Source organism: Telmatherina bonti (assembly GCF_933228915.1).
Source record: "Telmatherina bonti genome assembly, chromosome: 3".
In the NCBI taxonomy this organism is placed as follows: domain Eukaryota; kingdom Metazoa; phylum Chordata; class Actinopteri; order Atheriniformes; family Telmatherinidae; genus Telmatherina; species Telmatherina bonti.
The window spans coordinates 23,985,046-24,001,943 of NC_136621.1; the positions used below are offsets into that span (position 1 = coordinate 23,985,046).

At 38.8% G+C, this 16,898-nt stretch overlaps 1 protein-coding gene across 1 annotated transcript; it reads right to left on the reverse strand.

Annotated features, from left to right (window-relative positions):
* Window positions 1–298: 298 nt before the first annotated feature.
* On the reverse strand, window positions 299–14,671 carry LOC306774419 (axin-1-like). Its single transcript, XM_079264443.1, is given in 14 exon segments — window positions 299–3,433; window positions 3,538–3,687; window positions 3,790–4,089; window positions 4,250–4,426; window positions 4,550–4,724; window positions 5,900–6,278; window positions 6,496–6,633; window positions 7,393–7,489; window positions 7,633–7,767; window positions 8,446–8,598; window positions 8,819–9,012; window positions 12,974–13,546; window positions 13,548–13,655; window positions 14,553–14,671. Coding segments are annotated over 14 exon segments (2,742 nt in total). The 5' UTR covers window positions 14,589–14,671; the 3' UTR covers window positions 299–3,306.
* Between the last annotated feature and the right edge of the window lie 2,227 nt (window positions 14,672–16,898).

Sequence of the window (16,898 nt, forward strand, 5' to 3'; positions counted from 1 at the left end):
CTGCCACTGCTTTTGTCTGCTTTAATTGATATGGAAACTGCTGTTTACAAAAGTGCACTTCAGAAATCAGAGAGGAGAAAGTAAATAAGCAATCTAGCCCTTATGATCCAAAATACACTTTAAAGGACATGTTTGCGTTTATATATGGAGTGATCATCAGGAACACCTGTCAACGTTGTAACTTCTGCTGCTTACATACCACAGAGGGTTGCAATGAGTTGCTATTTGAACAATAAATAAGAATAAAAGTTTATTCAACATCTTTATTATGAAGTACCTTTTTAAAAGAAATGTACAAGTGGAACCAGCACAGTGACATCTGGTGTTGAAAAACAGTAACACCATGGACGTGGTGCAAGTCTAAAGACGCGTATGAAATGATAATGTACATATTTACAGCACAGGGTTGATCCAAAATGATTCGAGATAAGCATGACTGTCTAAAAGTACACTGGGACTGACAGAGGAGAAAAAAAAGCTTTCAATAAAAGCATGGACTGCTTCAATAAACATGAAAGATAACATGATATAAAGGCACTGTGTTTCACACAAAACATTGCAGCAGATGAAGTTTTTTTGTTCATCAAATCACAATTAGGAGAAACAGCTTTTTAGGATCATCATTTCAATGTCAGTAAGTTCTAACCAGAGAAGTTATCAGAGGGCCCTAGCAGTGTGCACAGAAACAAAAGGGAAAAAAAAACTCATCCAGAAAACATTCCTTATAAACATGCTTGTGATTATTATTATTTTTAATTATAAACAAGTACATAACTAAATTTTATATTCCATATTGAAGGCATAAAGGATTGTAAGGACAAATGTTTTCTGGTTTTATGCTTCCCCTGCCGGGCTGAAGCCTGGACAACTTGTTTTTGACATTCCTGCAATACCTCTTTGAAAAACACATTCAACTAGCTACAAATGTAACACACAACAATCGGGCCAACAGCTTGAGATCAATACTGAAGACAGGCATGATATGATCAATTAAGTAATTCCTTTCAGGATATGGGGAAAAGCAATTTTAAAAAAAAAACATTCAGCTTACATAGCTGGTGTGCATTAGTGCACTTGCTGCACTGTGCTTTATGATATCCTGGCATCAAGGTTTTACTGCAGTATAGTACTGACGCAAGCAATTTAAAGGACTAGTGATACATTTTTCGAAAAAGCGTTTCTTTTTTTGTTTCCTTGACATCGGCAATAGCTGAACGAAATGATTCAATACAGCTTTCATGTCTGTACAATAAATATGAGGCCACAACATGCAGCAAATAAACTGAGGTTACAATAATGACTGGAAACAGCCTGGTTCAGAAACCCTACATTTTTCCTTATAACATGTGTTTTTTTTTTTTTTTTTTTTTTTTTTTTTTTTTTTTTAAGAGTTGGAGCAAAGAGCCTTGCAACAATCACTCCAGAAGAAAGCGCATTCATTTTTTCTTTCCAGCCTCTCAGTTAAAAGCATTTCTTCGTTGCTTTTCGGTTTACAAATACTTTAAAAACAATGTTTGTTCAGGCAAGTTGTTTTCAGATACAAGATCAAGGGAACTGAAAATGTAGATTATATAGAATCAATCTAATCAATTTATAATGGACCAACCATCAAAAAAAAAAAAACACAAAAAAAACAAAAACAGAAATATAATTACCTTTTGCAATAATTGCAAAGAGTTTGACATTAATATGCCAGCAGTTCCTCCATTTCCACTTTTTCCTATAAACTGACAGCAGCTGCTTTTAATGTATTGACATTGGGTTTTTTTTTTGCAATTTCCTTTTGGGATTAATAAAGTATTTTTTAAAGTCAATTTTATTTTAACTTTTAACCTGTTTCCAAATTTCAAATTAATGACTCAAGATTAAAAAAAAAAAAAGTCAATTCAGTCTGGCTCACACAACAATGTTTTACTTCTGGGATTCTGCAACAAATATATTCCCTTCAGCTCATGATGAAAAAAAAAAGAAGAAAAAAAAACATTTCATACTAAAGCACAGACATACATTTAGGCATATATGACACATACTATGCTCTTTGGCTGAGTTCAGGCATACAAGAAGGACAAGAGCTTACACACTCAGCAGCACGCTTCAGAACAAGCGAGTGGAGAGTGATGGCACTGGCCGGGTGGGCAGGCAGACAGGCAGGCACCCAGAATGAACTTGGAGTTAAGTACACAGGCTTTGAACAGAAAGTCAGAAAAATTCAGTCACATGAGAAGACATGTTTTAAAATCTCACACACTCACACAAAAAAATAAGAGTACTGATGGTGAACAAGAAAAGAATGAGCTAAAACTCATCTTTGAGAAAAAAAAAAATGAAGAGGTGTAATGTGGTTTAAAGAGGGAAAAAAATGGCTGCCCTGACGTTACTAATGAACCATTTTCACAACATACACAATACAATATTGAGATATGAAGAAAAAAAAAAAGCTGCTGTAATAAGTAATAGTACCTGCCTTGTACATATACAATTCAAATAAAATGAAAACAAGTAGTGAAGATACTTGTCTTATCAAAAATATGTAGCTTTGGTAAACAAGTTATGCAAAGAACTGTTGTCAGAACATGCTGATGTGACATATCACCATGTGATGCCTACAAACTGAGAGCGGGCATGCTTCTCTGTTTTGAGGCCATCGAGTCAATGAGAGGAGAAGCAGGCTTAAAGTTCCACCGCCCAATTTCTTCTGTCCTCTCCCTCCCCCATCGCCAGCTCATGAAGAACAGAGACAGCAAAAGGCAGCAAGACTCCTGAAAGGAACAAAACCGCTTTCTAGACTGTCCCAAGCACCGATTGAAGTTTCCATGGTAATGTAGCAGCATCGTAATGGTCTGCGGAGGACATACTCCTCAAGAGCAGAAGTGGAAGACAACTTTATCCTTTCTCCTTCTAGAAGTCCCGTCACCCTTTTCCATCCATCATTGCAGACGTGGAAGACTGGTCAGACGTATTTTTTTTACAGCTCTCCATGAAGCTCCGAAATGGAGAAAGGACAGGAGAAATATTTTGTTCCCCGCTAGTATCATGAGGTCGAGCTTCTTTATGTTGGTTTGATCGAGGTGCTGACACAGATAACCAAATTTCAATTTTGAAAAAATATAGTAAAGTCCACCTCCTTAATACTTCAGCTTCTATGCAGCACAATCTCCCTTCCGTTTACACACTGCTCCGTCCATCTTTCTACTTCCTCAGGTTCAATTTGTCGGAGGTGAAGTTTTTTCCCCAACCTGAACCTTCTTTTTGGCCACCTCCTCTTTTTAAAAACAATCATTTGTTTCATTTTCCTGTTCCCAAATTTCAGTCAACCTTCTCTACCTTCCCGACAATCTTTTCTTCAAATATAGGCAAGATGGCATCGTCGTCACGAACCTCCTCGAACACCACACCACAGTCAAACTCGTCGCTCACTTTCTTGAAGTAAAATCTGCAAATTGACATCAAATATGTATTGTTTGTTTTCAAGAATGGATTATAAACACATTTCACACATGCCATTTTTCCCAAAAGGAAAGCATAATGTATTCTAACCTGTAGTGGCCCTTTTTGGTAAGCAACTCCTTAAACTGGCCCAAAGTCACAACACGGCCTTTGACTGATGTTCGATATGGGATTGGCTCTCCACAGAAGTAGTATGCAACAGTCATGTTCTCACATACTTGCCGCTTCCCAGACTTATGCCTGGGAAAAAGAAAACCCTTCTAAAAATCACCCCAAAACAAGAACATGCGCAGAGAAAACACTGGAAATCTGATTTTAAACGATAAAGATTTCGACATGTACCTCTGCTTCGCCTGTAGAAGTGCAGCCCTCCTCCTCTCCTCTTCGAGCCTCCTTCTGGCCTCCTCCAGCTGGGTGAGTGGGTTGGGAGCTGGGTTTGGGGGCATGGCTGGGTCTTGGATGAAAGGGTGTGAAGGCTGGACCTGGGTGGACGATGAGCCAGGGATAGCTGTGGACACTGAGGAGGGATTGTTACGCAGCTGCGCTGAGACCCAGGGATGCACAGCTCCGGGCCGCTCCACTGAAGTCGGACGTGGAGACTCAGTACTGGTTCCTGTCCTCCTGGAGCTACTGGTGCTGCCACTGGGAAAAAAATATTGGACAAAATTTTAGAATCAGAAAATTGTCTTATTATTTAAAAAAATAAATAAATAAATAAAATGAAATAATATTAATAATAACATATAATGATCTAACTTTTCTGCATGTTTAAACAAACAATGAATGATAAAACATCACTTACCCATGAGAGCTTTTCCTTTGTCTGTCACCCTCCATCATCCACTGAATGATCTTCTGGTTTCTCTCCAGGTCTTCCAGTGGCACTTGGGATTCCAGGCCCCGCCCACTCTCATCACCTTTGCCTGTTGTGTCTGATGTCTTCTTACATCCTCTCCGTGATAGTGTGCTACCTTTGCTACTGCACAATGTGACATAAAACAGAAGCAAATCAGTTGAAGCCATCCAACTAATTAACAGAATGGGATGGTGTTCATATTATTTCTACTACATGTTAAAAAAAAACAAAAAAAAACATATGTACTTGTAACCCATCCCCTCAAGAGTACTGGCTCCGGCTCCATCAGCATAGTTCCTTCTTCCTGTGTATTGACTGGCTGGGTCACCATTCCACAGGAAGCCGGCCGGAGGCCTACAGCCCGTCTCCTCCAGCCCTTCTCTTCCTCTGTGGTGGTACAGCTGCTTATGGTGATGGATACCTGAAGCAAATCAGGAGTTGGTCATTCAGTAAAGCTGATCTTAAATTAGGTTTTGCATTTAACTTAAGGAAGAAAAAAAAGAAAAAAATCACACTATTAGCTGAAACAACAGCAGTCATTCCCAATCCTGGTCCTCAAGCCCCACTACCCTGCAGATGTTAAGATTTTTTTTTCTGTTGCAACACACTTGATTCAAATTAAATAGATTTCTGACAAGGTCAGAACAAGTCAGACCTAAAACCATTCATTTGAGTCAGGTGTGTTGCAGCAGAGAAACATTGAAAGTCTGTAGAACAGCGGGGCATGATGGCCAGAGCTAAGATTCCCTAATCGACAGCACTTACAATACGCTTTGGTCCACATGATTATACATTTAAGTTTTAATTAGAATTGTATTATAACTAGGACTTCAGAACAGTCCTCCTTTCTAAAGCTGATTATAAATTATAGTCAAGATAATCTAATTAAAAACAAAACAATTAACTATCTTTATTTGTCATCAAAGCAAAATATTAGCTGCATTTTTTCATGAAGTCCCAGTAAACATGCAATAGTCCTCATGGTATTTCCTACCAAAACGGGTCACCATTGTCAGATGAGTAACAGCTCTTTGTTTAGCAGTCGTTTCTTTACTGCTGCATATCATTCAGAGAAACAGGCCTCAACTACAGAGAACAGGCACAGCAGAGCAACCAGAGAGCCCAGGTGGACACACACCTCAGGAGCAAACACTGGCTTTAATGACAACTGGCTGCCGGAAAGGATGTTTAATCTGTTTCTAAATCAACAAGTATGAAACATTGAGTTTTTCTCCAAGCAGCTGTTTTGTTCAACTGTTTGCTCAACCTCCATAGCTTTTACTAAAAGGTTCCCAATGTTGACATGCATCTGTATTGCTGCTTTTTGTGCTCTAATATTACTATTAATACTCTCTTAAACCAATGAGTCACATCAGGACACACGTTTCTTAATCGCGATGAACACACTGTCCAGAAGTCACCAGTGAGACACCAACTAGTGAATTAAAAAAAATATTATTCCACAGAAAATGCGGAAATGCGTGCAAAGAGTTCATGTCCCATGTTTTGATGTACCATGTAATGTACAGATTCATTTCACTGATCATGCGCTCCTACATCTTGTCCCATAAAAATCTCCTGCTGAGACTCTCTTACCTTTGACTCCAGCAGCAGGCAGACTGTGACCGCCCCGGTAGTGAGGTGGCCCAATTCCTCCATCAGGTGAGCGGGATGATTTCGGAGGAGTGTGCCGACCTGCTCCTCCTAAGGTGCTGTTTGTTGCTCCCGGCGACTGGCAGCCTGGGGTTTTCATCACTCGCTGTACATGCTCATCCAAAATAGATTCTGGGTCATCGTCATGGGAATCCTCCATGGCAACCAGGCCACCGTAAGTGGCGGCAGTTACTGAGTTAGCAGTGGTCTCTGAATAACAGGCACCATACAGAGGTGCAAAAGATGAGGGGAGGGAGAGTGGTATGGTATGAGAGGATATGGAGGTTGTCATGGAAATGTCAGCATCTTCCCCTTCTTCTTCCTGTAGACAAAGGACAAATGTTTCTTTTCCAGATATGCAAATATTAGATTATTTTCTCACTAAATATATGAGAAACTGATAACCAGTGTCCAGACTATATTTACAAAATTAAAGACTGGAAATAATTGTGAAAACACACACCAGCGAGACTTGAATCCTACCTGTAAAACAAATCAATACCACCTGAAAGAAAGTTGACCAGCAGTTGTAAACTCACCAGTCTTACTCTCTTCAGCCTCTCTTCAAGTCTTTCCTCAGCCTCTCGGTCTCTGAGAACGGTCTCCAACCTGCTGATGAGCTCCGCTGCAAACCGCTCTGGTTCCACGTGGATGTCCTTTGGCATTCGATGTGTGCGCTTTATATGAAGAAAAAATTAATCAGAGAAAGAAAAGATATTGCACTTACTTTTAATTTACACATCTTTTGCCAAAATTAAAAAGCCAAGCTTCTATATTAAAGCAGAGACGTTTAAGATATAGAAAAGTTTATTTATCTTTCTAAAACATGAACAGTTTCTAATAAATCATAAGATGGTTCAGTGAAATGTTACTTCTCAGTCAGTGACCACTGGCTGCTTCCAGTCTCTAAAAAAAATGTTCTTTTCAACTTGGCTTTTGATGACAATTTAACGCTGTGATTTCCTGAAATTGCTTAAAATGATTAGCGACAGAAAGTAGTTCATGGAGATTTTCATTTCTTTTCTCTGCTCAAGCTAGAATGATGTCTGAACTACTTCTGAACAACATGCTGGTTCTGAACTCATATATGTGTGGGACACACACTTATTATCTCTGACTGGACAACGAGTGTGAATGACACCTATAGTAGTTATTGGTCAGATGGCAAATATATTTTTTTTAAAAAGGCTAGTATCCACATGTAAGTGAAACATGTTTCTAAATTCATAAGCAACTGACTGTCAAACAAGCTGTAAACAAACTGTTGATGCTCATACAGACATGTTACTCAGGATTGAGAAACAACTATCCAGTAGATACATCTTAAAACAGCCTTTGAGTGTTTAAAGCTTTGCACATGTCACAATGTGTACAACGCCAAACCAATTCAGCTGTGAATGCTGGCAGAAGGCTAAATTATCAGCATCTGTACTCACAGGTATATGAGGTAGGGGCACACGGCCATTGGCTTTGGCACTTTCATGCATTTCTTTACGATGCTGCTTTCGATATCTGTACGGAGGAATACCATCTCTGCACACACACAAAGAGCAATTAACCAAAGATCTTAACAGATTGTTACATAAATCAGAGCTTTAATATCATTTAGTATGCTGATATTAAGTAAAAATCAAAATAACATGTTGTGATTACTTGCTATCACTGCGTGTACTTACACACTGCTGTCGGTCAGTGACAGTGTGTCCGCATCACTTGACATGCTTTGCTGCTCACTGTCATTGGCACTGGTTGCTGGAGCACGAGCGTAGCCCATATTTGCGTAGTACGGGTTTACCGGCTCTCTCCACGGTCTGGTGAGGAATTAAGACATTGTGACTTATCTGCTTCTACAAATGAGCATGAAACTATGCACGAAGAATATCACATAGAAGTTTCTTTTTATTCTGTCTTTAAGTCCCAATTGTTAATGTCCGATCTGAACATAAATCTTTTTATTCTCTGTCTTTCTCTGTAAAGCACAAAATATACAATGCAAAGGAAAAATAAAATTTATTATTTGAACTTTATCTTTAAAACAACAATATTTTCTTTAAAAAAAAAAAAAAAAATGAACAGAATGATTGGACAATAAAGTGTCAGGGGGAGCTGAAGACATCTATCGAGTTGTATACAATAAAACTGAAAGAAGTTTTGGTTATGTATTTATTGCACAGGCTGCATAAGCTGTCTATATAAAATATGATTTATAGGCCATTAAAAGATAAAATGAACAAACACACATTACATGTTCTTTCAAATCCACAAGCAAAACTCACATTTTTTTCTTTACATGCATACTCTAAATAATATATAAAATTATCAAAGCTTTTAAAAGCACATGTAGTTTTTCTTTCACCAGAAAGTGCTTGTGATCAAATAACTGGGTTATATATTTAGAGGGTTACTTCAAGTTAAACGATAAAATGAATGAATATATTTATATCTCCTTTGTACAATGATTCGTCTGCAACACGAACGACAGCACACACCTGTACTCCCTGCTGTCCTGCCTCCTCCTGTTGCTCGAGGCTCTCTGCGGTGCCGTCTGCATCAGCAGGCTCTGAGTCAACCTGCCAGCTGGTGTATCTCCACACTCGTCTTTCTCTTCCTCCACTTCCCTGACTTCCCCACCACTTCCACACCTAAAAGCACATAAATATCCGTTACATGGATACATTCCATCACTCGCACGATGAAAACGCTTTCAAACATTGATACACAGTCATACACCTGGAACTGAAAACTGACCAGCTGAGAAAAGTCAAGAGGATATTTCTCGTTGAATTCTGCCACACAACAAACACGGATCTTGTGTAAAACATAAGAATTGCAGTGCAATGCAAAGAGTCAAGCTTGTATCACCTCCACTCTTCATCTTCAGCAAGTGTAGGCAGGTAGCCGGGCACAGGCTTGGCTGGCCCTGATGAAGGGCTCTGATCACTAGGATTAGGTTTGGGGCTCTCTCCTCCTGTCCGAGTGTATTCCAAGTACAAATCTGACTTGAGGAACAAAGGGTAAGTGTTCTCCTCCATCATAGCCTGGATCTCTGTCTGAGCCTGAAACACACATACACACACACACAGGTCTCATATAAGGACTTAAGTGTAAGTTGACCCAAAAATTACATAAATGTCCAATTAAACCTAAAGTTGTTGATGTATCTCTTACATCTTAATTCTTCTCAACATCAGACATTTTAAAAAAGAGACTAACAAAATTAAAACAGCAAAAATGTATAAAGCCCCCTACACAGTGAATACCCCATCCAGACAGATAAAGAGGGGTGTGTTCAGTTATTGGTCATTTTAACAATAATAATCCTCATGGGTTCATTTAGTGAAAGAGCAACAGTGCACACTGCAATAGTCCTTTATGCAAACTGGACAATAAATCAACTCACTAACCCTAAAGTCCCTGTAGTCCCTTTTTTCCCCCCCTTTAACCTCAACTTGTCATATTGTCATAATTCATACCAACATGCATACTGCGGCAGAATGAAACATGGGGGTGGTGGATGGAAGGACATTCTTGAACAGGTGCTGCTTAACAGGACTGCAAGTGGCTTATTACTTCAGCTTTTTGCTGCAATTATAATAATGAGCGCAGCAACTATTCATTTGTGTGTTTGTGTGCAAGCATGTGTAAGGGAGCAGCACTGAATAATGGTTAGGAAAACCATGGATTGTGTTATTTCCTGATATGATTTGTGCAACTCCTCTGACATGCAGATCATACCAGAGATCTAGATGGTGACCAACTGAGTTGCACATGAAATTAAAATAATCTTTCCTTGGTTGCACCAGCATGTCTAAAATTTGGCAGGTTTAGGTGCAGGACTCCCCGCATTTCTGTCTGTTGAGATGGAGTAGGCCTTCACCCCTGACTGGCTTTGATCCAGTCATATGCTCTGTTATGTGGCAGGCATTTGGAATTACATTCCCAAAAGGAAAAAAAAAAGAAGACGTTTATTACTGGTTGGCAGCCATAGATGTGGCATCCAGTATAGTGTAAGAGGAGCTGCTTTTTTTTTTTTTTTTTTTTAAATCAAATTTAAGTCAAAGTGGATTATTTACATTAAAAACATTGGATTAAATGTACTTCTGGAAGAGGAAAATGTGACAGAAGCAGCACAGCCTCATGATTCATTTCAAAGTTTAAAATGTTTAGATTTGTTTTCTTTTGTTTGTTAAATGAGGTGTTTTTTCTACTTAACATTTGTCTTTCACATAAAACAAACATATTCCTAAAATTCATTCTTGCTCAAATTAACTCAAATAATGAAAGTATGGGGGTAATGACTAGATGGCAATCCTTAAAATGTATCAAAATATGGTTCTGTGAGCAAACCTGTGAAAATTTGTGTGAACCTCAATTTTTTGTAGGTGCAGTCCAATTAAGAGAGCAGAAGTGCAACCAATACAAAGGGTTAGTCTGGAGCACTGCATGCGCCAGATTAAAACCTGCCCATTGTGTGTGTATCAATGGGATTTTAGAAGTTCACACTAGTTTTACGCTTAGATATTCTTAATTTTAGGAAAAAAGCAAAAAAATGTATCTAGTTTTTTAATTGATTTTAATCAGGAAACAGTTGTTCTTATACAAGTTCTGTGAATGTCAGATATTTCTATGTAATCTGGGTGTTTTAGTTAGGGCTAGCTGATTAATCAGATTTATATCTCAATTACAATCTGGGTTTTCAACAATCATAAAAATAAAAGGGTGCGATTATTTTTCTCTTTGCAGTTTCTTCTCCTGGTAACTTCAGCTGTCTATCGAGTGTCACTGGCATTGCAGTGGTGTGCTGTAAACTCCTCCCACAGCCGCTTTGGTTTCATTCAGCCACTTTTCAAAATATAGCGACTTTTTTTTTTTTTGTTAAAAGCGACTAGAGACAAATCTAACAACTTTTACTGGAGTTATTAGAGACTTTTCTGGTGTTTTTGCGACTGACTTGAAGGCACATTTGTTCTGTAGTTACTGTAGCGAACGAGCAGCGGGAGCCCATCCCATCCTAAAGCACTCCCAGGCGGCCAGTCTCAGTCGGCTCCGGCTGCAGGTCAATGTAAAATAATTGCAGTAGGTTGTAGAAGTACAAAATAGTTTATACCATTGTCAGTGAGAACTGACTGCATTATTTTCATATACATAGTTCGGCGAGTTAAACACTAAAATCCCTCCGTTATGGGCATTACCATAGCAACGCGTTAATCAGCTGGTTCAGATCAGCTGTCTTTTAACAGGTGAAAGAGAAACGCGCTGTAGCCTGACAGCGGTTGTTTGGCATAAAACGTACATCGAGGCCAATGTAAAATAGTTCCTATGTAAGCAGTAAAAGCGGATTAAACAACTCAGAACTGTGCATTAGACAGTTATCATGTGACAGTTGGTTATAATATGACAACTGTCCGTGCTTCGCTGTCACACGGACCGTTACAGGAAATCATTCCTGCCCACCTCAATAAGACTGTTCAACGCTTCTTCCTTGTGTCTTAGATAACATCACGAATGTTACCAATGTTATTATTTCCTCTCAACCGTCGAGAACACCAGGACGCGCAGCGTTGTTTAAAAATACTGGATACTTGTGTTAAATAATCGCGATCTCAATTTCAGTCAAAATAATCGTGATTATAATTTTGTCATAATCGACCAGCCCTAGTTTTAGTATTGTTCTTTTAATGTGAAATGTGACACAATGAAACATTAAAATTTTAATGCTCAGATTCACTCCTCCCGCCCCCCCACAATGTCAGCACCTCATTCATTCTGCAGCTCCCTTGAACACTAAAGTTTTTATTACACCTGTAGTTTTTCAGTTGACTGGAGTTGGGTATGAATGACAGATGACTATTAATGTTCTGTCTAAGGACATTAACAAACATGGCCGTAGTACAACTAAATGTTAATCTTAATGATTTTATGAGCCACTGTGGAGATTAAACATGAGGTGACTGAGACATAAAGCCTGTGAAAACTCATCCAATGAGAAATACTCATGAACCCCAAAGGTTCAAAATAGTCTCAACAATACAACCTCAGTACCAAGGCCACTTTTAGGGGTAAAATTTCTCCCCTCAAAACACCTTGAGCCCCAAGACACCTTAAACAACTACAGTGGACAAAGTTCCTGCATTAGCAATGAACAAAGAGAATGAAAGTGATCCAGGAGTAAAAAGAGGGCAGAGAGGGGGAGTAAGAGAAACCAAAACTATCTTCAGGGTCTTTTGGTGGGGTTTCATTACCAACACTTTTAAAGAACTGTGGTTTGACAAATCAGCAATCGAAAGTCGACTTTTGCTATTGCTAACTCCAAATAAGTACAACGTTGCAACAAGACTGAATAGCACTTGACTATGACCAATTTGACTGCATTTATCTAGAAGGACACTTGGTTCATTTAGTTTCTGGAGCACAGATACCTGCTATTAAATTGGCTGAGGTTCAGATAAATTGTTTTGTGGCACAACTTCTGACTTAATATGAGAAGTCTCCCTATTAACATGGTGAAAAATTAACACAACTCACAAGCGAACAGTACAAAAAACTGCACTTAGCATGTTCAGAAATATCACTTTATCATCTATATGATAAAGTACCTGGGGCTTGCTAAAAAATGATAATGGAACTAGCCATGAGTTCAAGTGACCCTGAAACCTAGGCGTAAATACTGACAGTGGCACTAACTATGATGGCTTTATAAGAATGAAGTTAAACTACTTTTACAGATGTGGTGGCAAGATGTCAGAAAAGGAAAATTCAAAACCGCCTTTTTTTTTTAAACCACACAGTCATTACAATACCTACACTTTTTGGTTTAGCGCATTACCTTGCACTCATATTTTAGATTCATTTGGGTACCATCGCATCACCCTTAAATTCCAGTCCTTCAGCATAGCTGAGTAACTTATTTCAGCATCATAATATAGGCATGATCCTCCAGTGGCTTCTGTAACCCAACATACAAGCCTCATATAGGAACTTTTCGCGAACATACCATATATTCAGTGTTATAATCACCTGTTCAAACATGGCTGGGTCTGGATGCTGTTTCCCCACACAGTCTCTGATGAAGCTCTTGGTAGCTGCTTTGATCTGCCTAGAGACAATCCCACTTCCGTCTACTATGTATTTCCTGTAGATGACCTTAGCCAGCTTTGCCCTCTTCTCCTGGCTGGTCTTCCTGAAGCCAGAGCATGCAAACCAAAAGTCAAGAAGGTCTGCACACCCTTCCTGGCTCAGGAAGTCTCTGAACAGCTGAGTACCTTCCTGATCATCGAGGAGTGAGTGTAGTGACTCAGCCCACTTGAGATAAGGTGGAGTTGGAGAAGCAGAGCCCTCAGGTTCATAGCCCAAGTCCAGGTCAGGGCGTCGTGGGGTCGCAGATGAAGAGGAGGGTGCATAACTTGACGGATCCCCCATTTTAGATGATGGGGGAAAGCCAGGGGTTTGTGAAAGGGTGTTTGGACGGGTGTTGACTGACTGGACCGGCGGGTCCAGGTCAGTTCCCTCCTCACCGGGGACTGGAGGTCGTGGGGCATCTTCGGTAAAGTGGGTAGGGCCGCTCAGAGAGGCCACAACCCCTCCACCGCCTCTGAACCCAATCCCATGTAATTCTCTGACAACGCTCATGTCTCTGATTGCACAAGGCAGAGGTCAGACCTTCCCCTCTAGCAATGGTTTTGCTGCCAAACAATTCACCCTAGGATAGAAATAAGAACATCAGTTAGCTTAGCAATGTGAGTCAACACAACAGAAATAAACATAACTAATAAAATCATAATGATGACTAACTCCTACTTCGTTCTCCACACAGCATCAGACCACTAAAATAATCACGCATACCAATAAACAAATACATAAATATAATTAATATACAAACAACAGGAACATCAAAGCTGAAAATGGGAATAAACACAGAATTTCATTGAAGTTAATGAGGACACACTCTCACAAAGCTATAAATATTTCTTTAAGTAATTTGAGTAATAAATGTGTGTTTTAGATGTTTCCAAACCACCAGCTACATGGCATGAAAGCTTCAGTATGACCACAAACAACTGAAAACTGCTAATTTCACCAAGTTGTTTTTGTCGGTCGTTTATCACTTGTTCGTGCTACAACGGTTAATATGTCTTAACTTCTTGTAGCTAAACTTCGTTTTCCAAACAATCAACTGGTGTTAACAAGCTAAGACGGCTAACTACCCTTGTAGCAATGCCACCAGCAATGCCAATGCTTTGAAGTGCGAGTCTCATTCATCTTGGCCTGCAAAGACGGTGGGGGATGGGTATGGCAACAAACTCCACGGCCACAGAAGACAGGCCTGCGTACAAAACACCTAAACATGACCGTCAAGTACACATTTTCTCCTGCGATGCAAACTCCTACAGAAACAGCGTCAACTTTCTGAATGATTAACAACAACAAACCAACTGATGTAGGATCAAACGAAACAAGAAAGCGAGGGCACGTTTTCCACTCCAGTGGCTGCAGCACCAGCTAGCTTTGGACTGTTAGCTAGTTTGTTAGCTTACTAGCTGGCTAGCTTAGCTAGGTGCGTTAACGTCCCGTGTTTTTACTAAAGTCTATGTCCTACCGTCTCTGGAAGCCCGCCCCCCGTAATCCGCTGCATCGGGGATACTGGCGCGAACAATATGCTCCAAAACGCAGCATATGGAAGGCTTTTAGTCACTAAATGTAATTTAAAAAATCCCCTTACGCCTTGCCCTTAACTCCCCATGGTGGTTAGTTTCAGAGCAATAATACAAACCGAGAGACGACGTGCGTGCACGCCGACAACGTGCGAAGAGAAGTACGTTTGTAGAGCTGTGACACATAGAAACGACACGCAGAACGTGCCAAGAAGTCTGAGGAAGTTTTATTTTTAAATATATATATATATATATATATATATAATTTTTTACATTTTATTTATTTTTTTAGTTTCTTGGACTGAAAGCTTGGAAGTTTAGAAATCCAATGAATTCCATACTATATTATACCAAACCAGGTCCTTTTTATAAACATTGAGAAACTCAGCATTAACAGCATTGCACTACATAAAAATATTTTGTATAAATGTAAATATAATGCTTGTTACAAACTAAACATTTAGTGTTGGTATGTTTTAATAAACCAAGACAAAATAGTACAAAAAAAAGTGTGTTGTGTATTCTATGATGTGAAATACTTCTTCTTTTAAGTAGGTTTTTTTTCTGCTTTTAATCAAATGTAACTGAAGATTTAATGTATTTCAAGAGTCATACAAATCCCAGATGTTTATCTTTCTTTTTCAGTGTCAATTTTCACAGAAGATGCTATTATCAATAAATCATTATTGAATAAAGGCAAAGTATTAAATTAGCATAAAATTTTAGGTAGTCAGTTGGTTATCAGTGAAAAAACCTGTTTTCCTGAGGAGCCTGCAGCTGTGCATAAAACTGCTGCACATGGTTTACCATTGTAGTGTGCTGGTGGGAAAGCACCAGAAAGACTGGACATACTGATCAGACTTGCTGGCTCTGTGGTTGGGTTGGAGCTGGAGTCTGTTGTGGTGGCCGCAGAGAGGACATTGAACAAGCTGCTGACCATCATTAATGATGTCAGCCACCCCTCTACATGCCACCATCACAGCCCAGAGGAGCTTGTTCAGCAGCAGGCTGCTCTACAGACAGATGCAGGAAATCCTTCCTAGCAAGGGTCATCAGACTATTCAAAAGCACACTGGGGAGAGGTAGAGGGAAGAGGGCACCAGAACATCACAGATTGTGCGGAGAGGAGAAGACTGTCACCTACAGGTCATTTCATTTTTATATATTTATTGTGTTTATGTAAATATATACATACTTATTTGTTAACTAAAAGTTACTTAATGTCACACCACATTTTTTCCATTCATTCATTCATTCATTCATTCATTCATTCATTTATTATCCTAACCACTTAGTCCAATGAAAGGTCGCGGGAAAGCTGGAGCCTATCTCAACAGTCTTTGGGCAAACACATTTTTTCCATTTTATTTTATTTATTTATTTATATCTATTTATTCTATTACAATTTTACTATTCTTGCGCTTTGTATGCTTCTGAGTCCCCAAATTTCCCTCAGATCAAATTAATCTATCTATCTATCTATCTATCTATCTATCTATCTATCTATCTATCTATCTATCTATCTATCTATCTATCTGTCTGTCTGTCTGTCTGTCTGTCTGTCTGTTTGTTTGTCTGTCTGCCTGCCCTGCTGACAGCCTAACTCGAAATGTAATTATTTTATGGAGTAAATATCATTCATGAAACTGGAAGTCATTTAAAGTTTTTTTTTTATTATTTTAAATAGAAGTTAGACAAATTGGAGCTAATTTTAAATATTCCACTGAATGTTTAGTTTTTTATTTAACGTATTTCCAGGCATTTTATGTTCTTTCTTTCTATTTTTCTTTAAAATCATCCAGTATAACAAAAACAAATCCAAAAGAAATACAAAAATATATTTTCATCTCCAAAATGTACATGGTGCAAACTACTCAAAATGGACGAAGAGCTGCTGAAATGGCTGCACTGTAAATTACAGATAGATCACTGTTCTTTTTTTTTTAAATTCTCAAATGCATTGGAAGGCAAAGAAGCCAATAAGCAGATAACCAGTCCTCTCTCTATATATCTATATTATTACACAGTAAGACAGATTGTTATTGATTGTCCAAGAATGTATACAATTTGATCTAATGTACACAGTAATCTTACATATTTATGTGGTAAGGTAGGTAAAATTTATTAAAGCACATTCATCCATCAGATTAATCTTCCAGAGTACAGTTTTTCTTTGCCCGTTTATTCTATTTCTCATTGTAATGCACGCATCTTGACTGGTTTTATTCAGATATATTTAGAATGACCATAAACGTCTGTAAGTGTAATAGATGAATTATTAAACATATTTT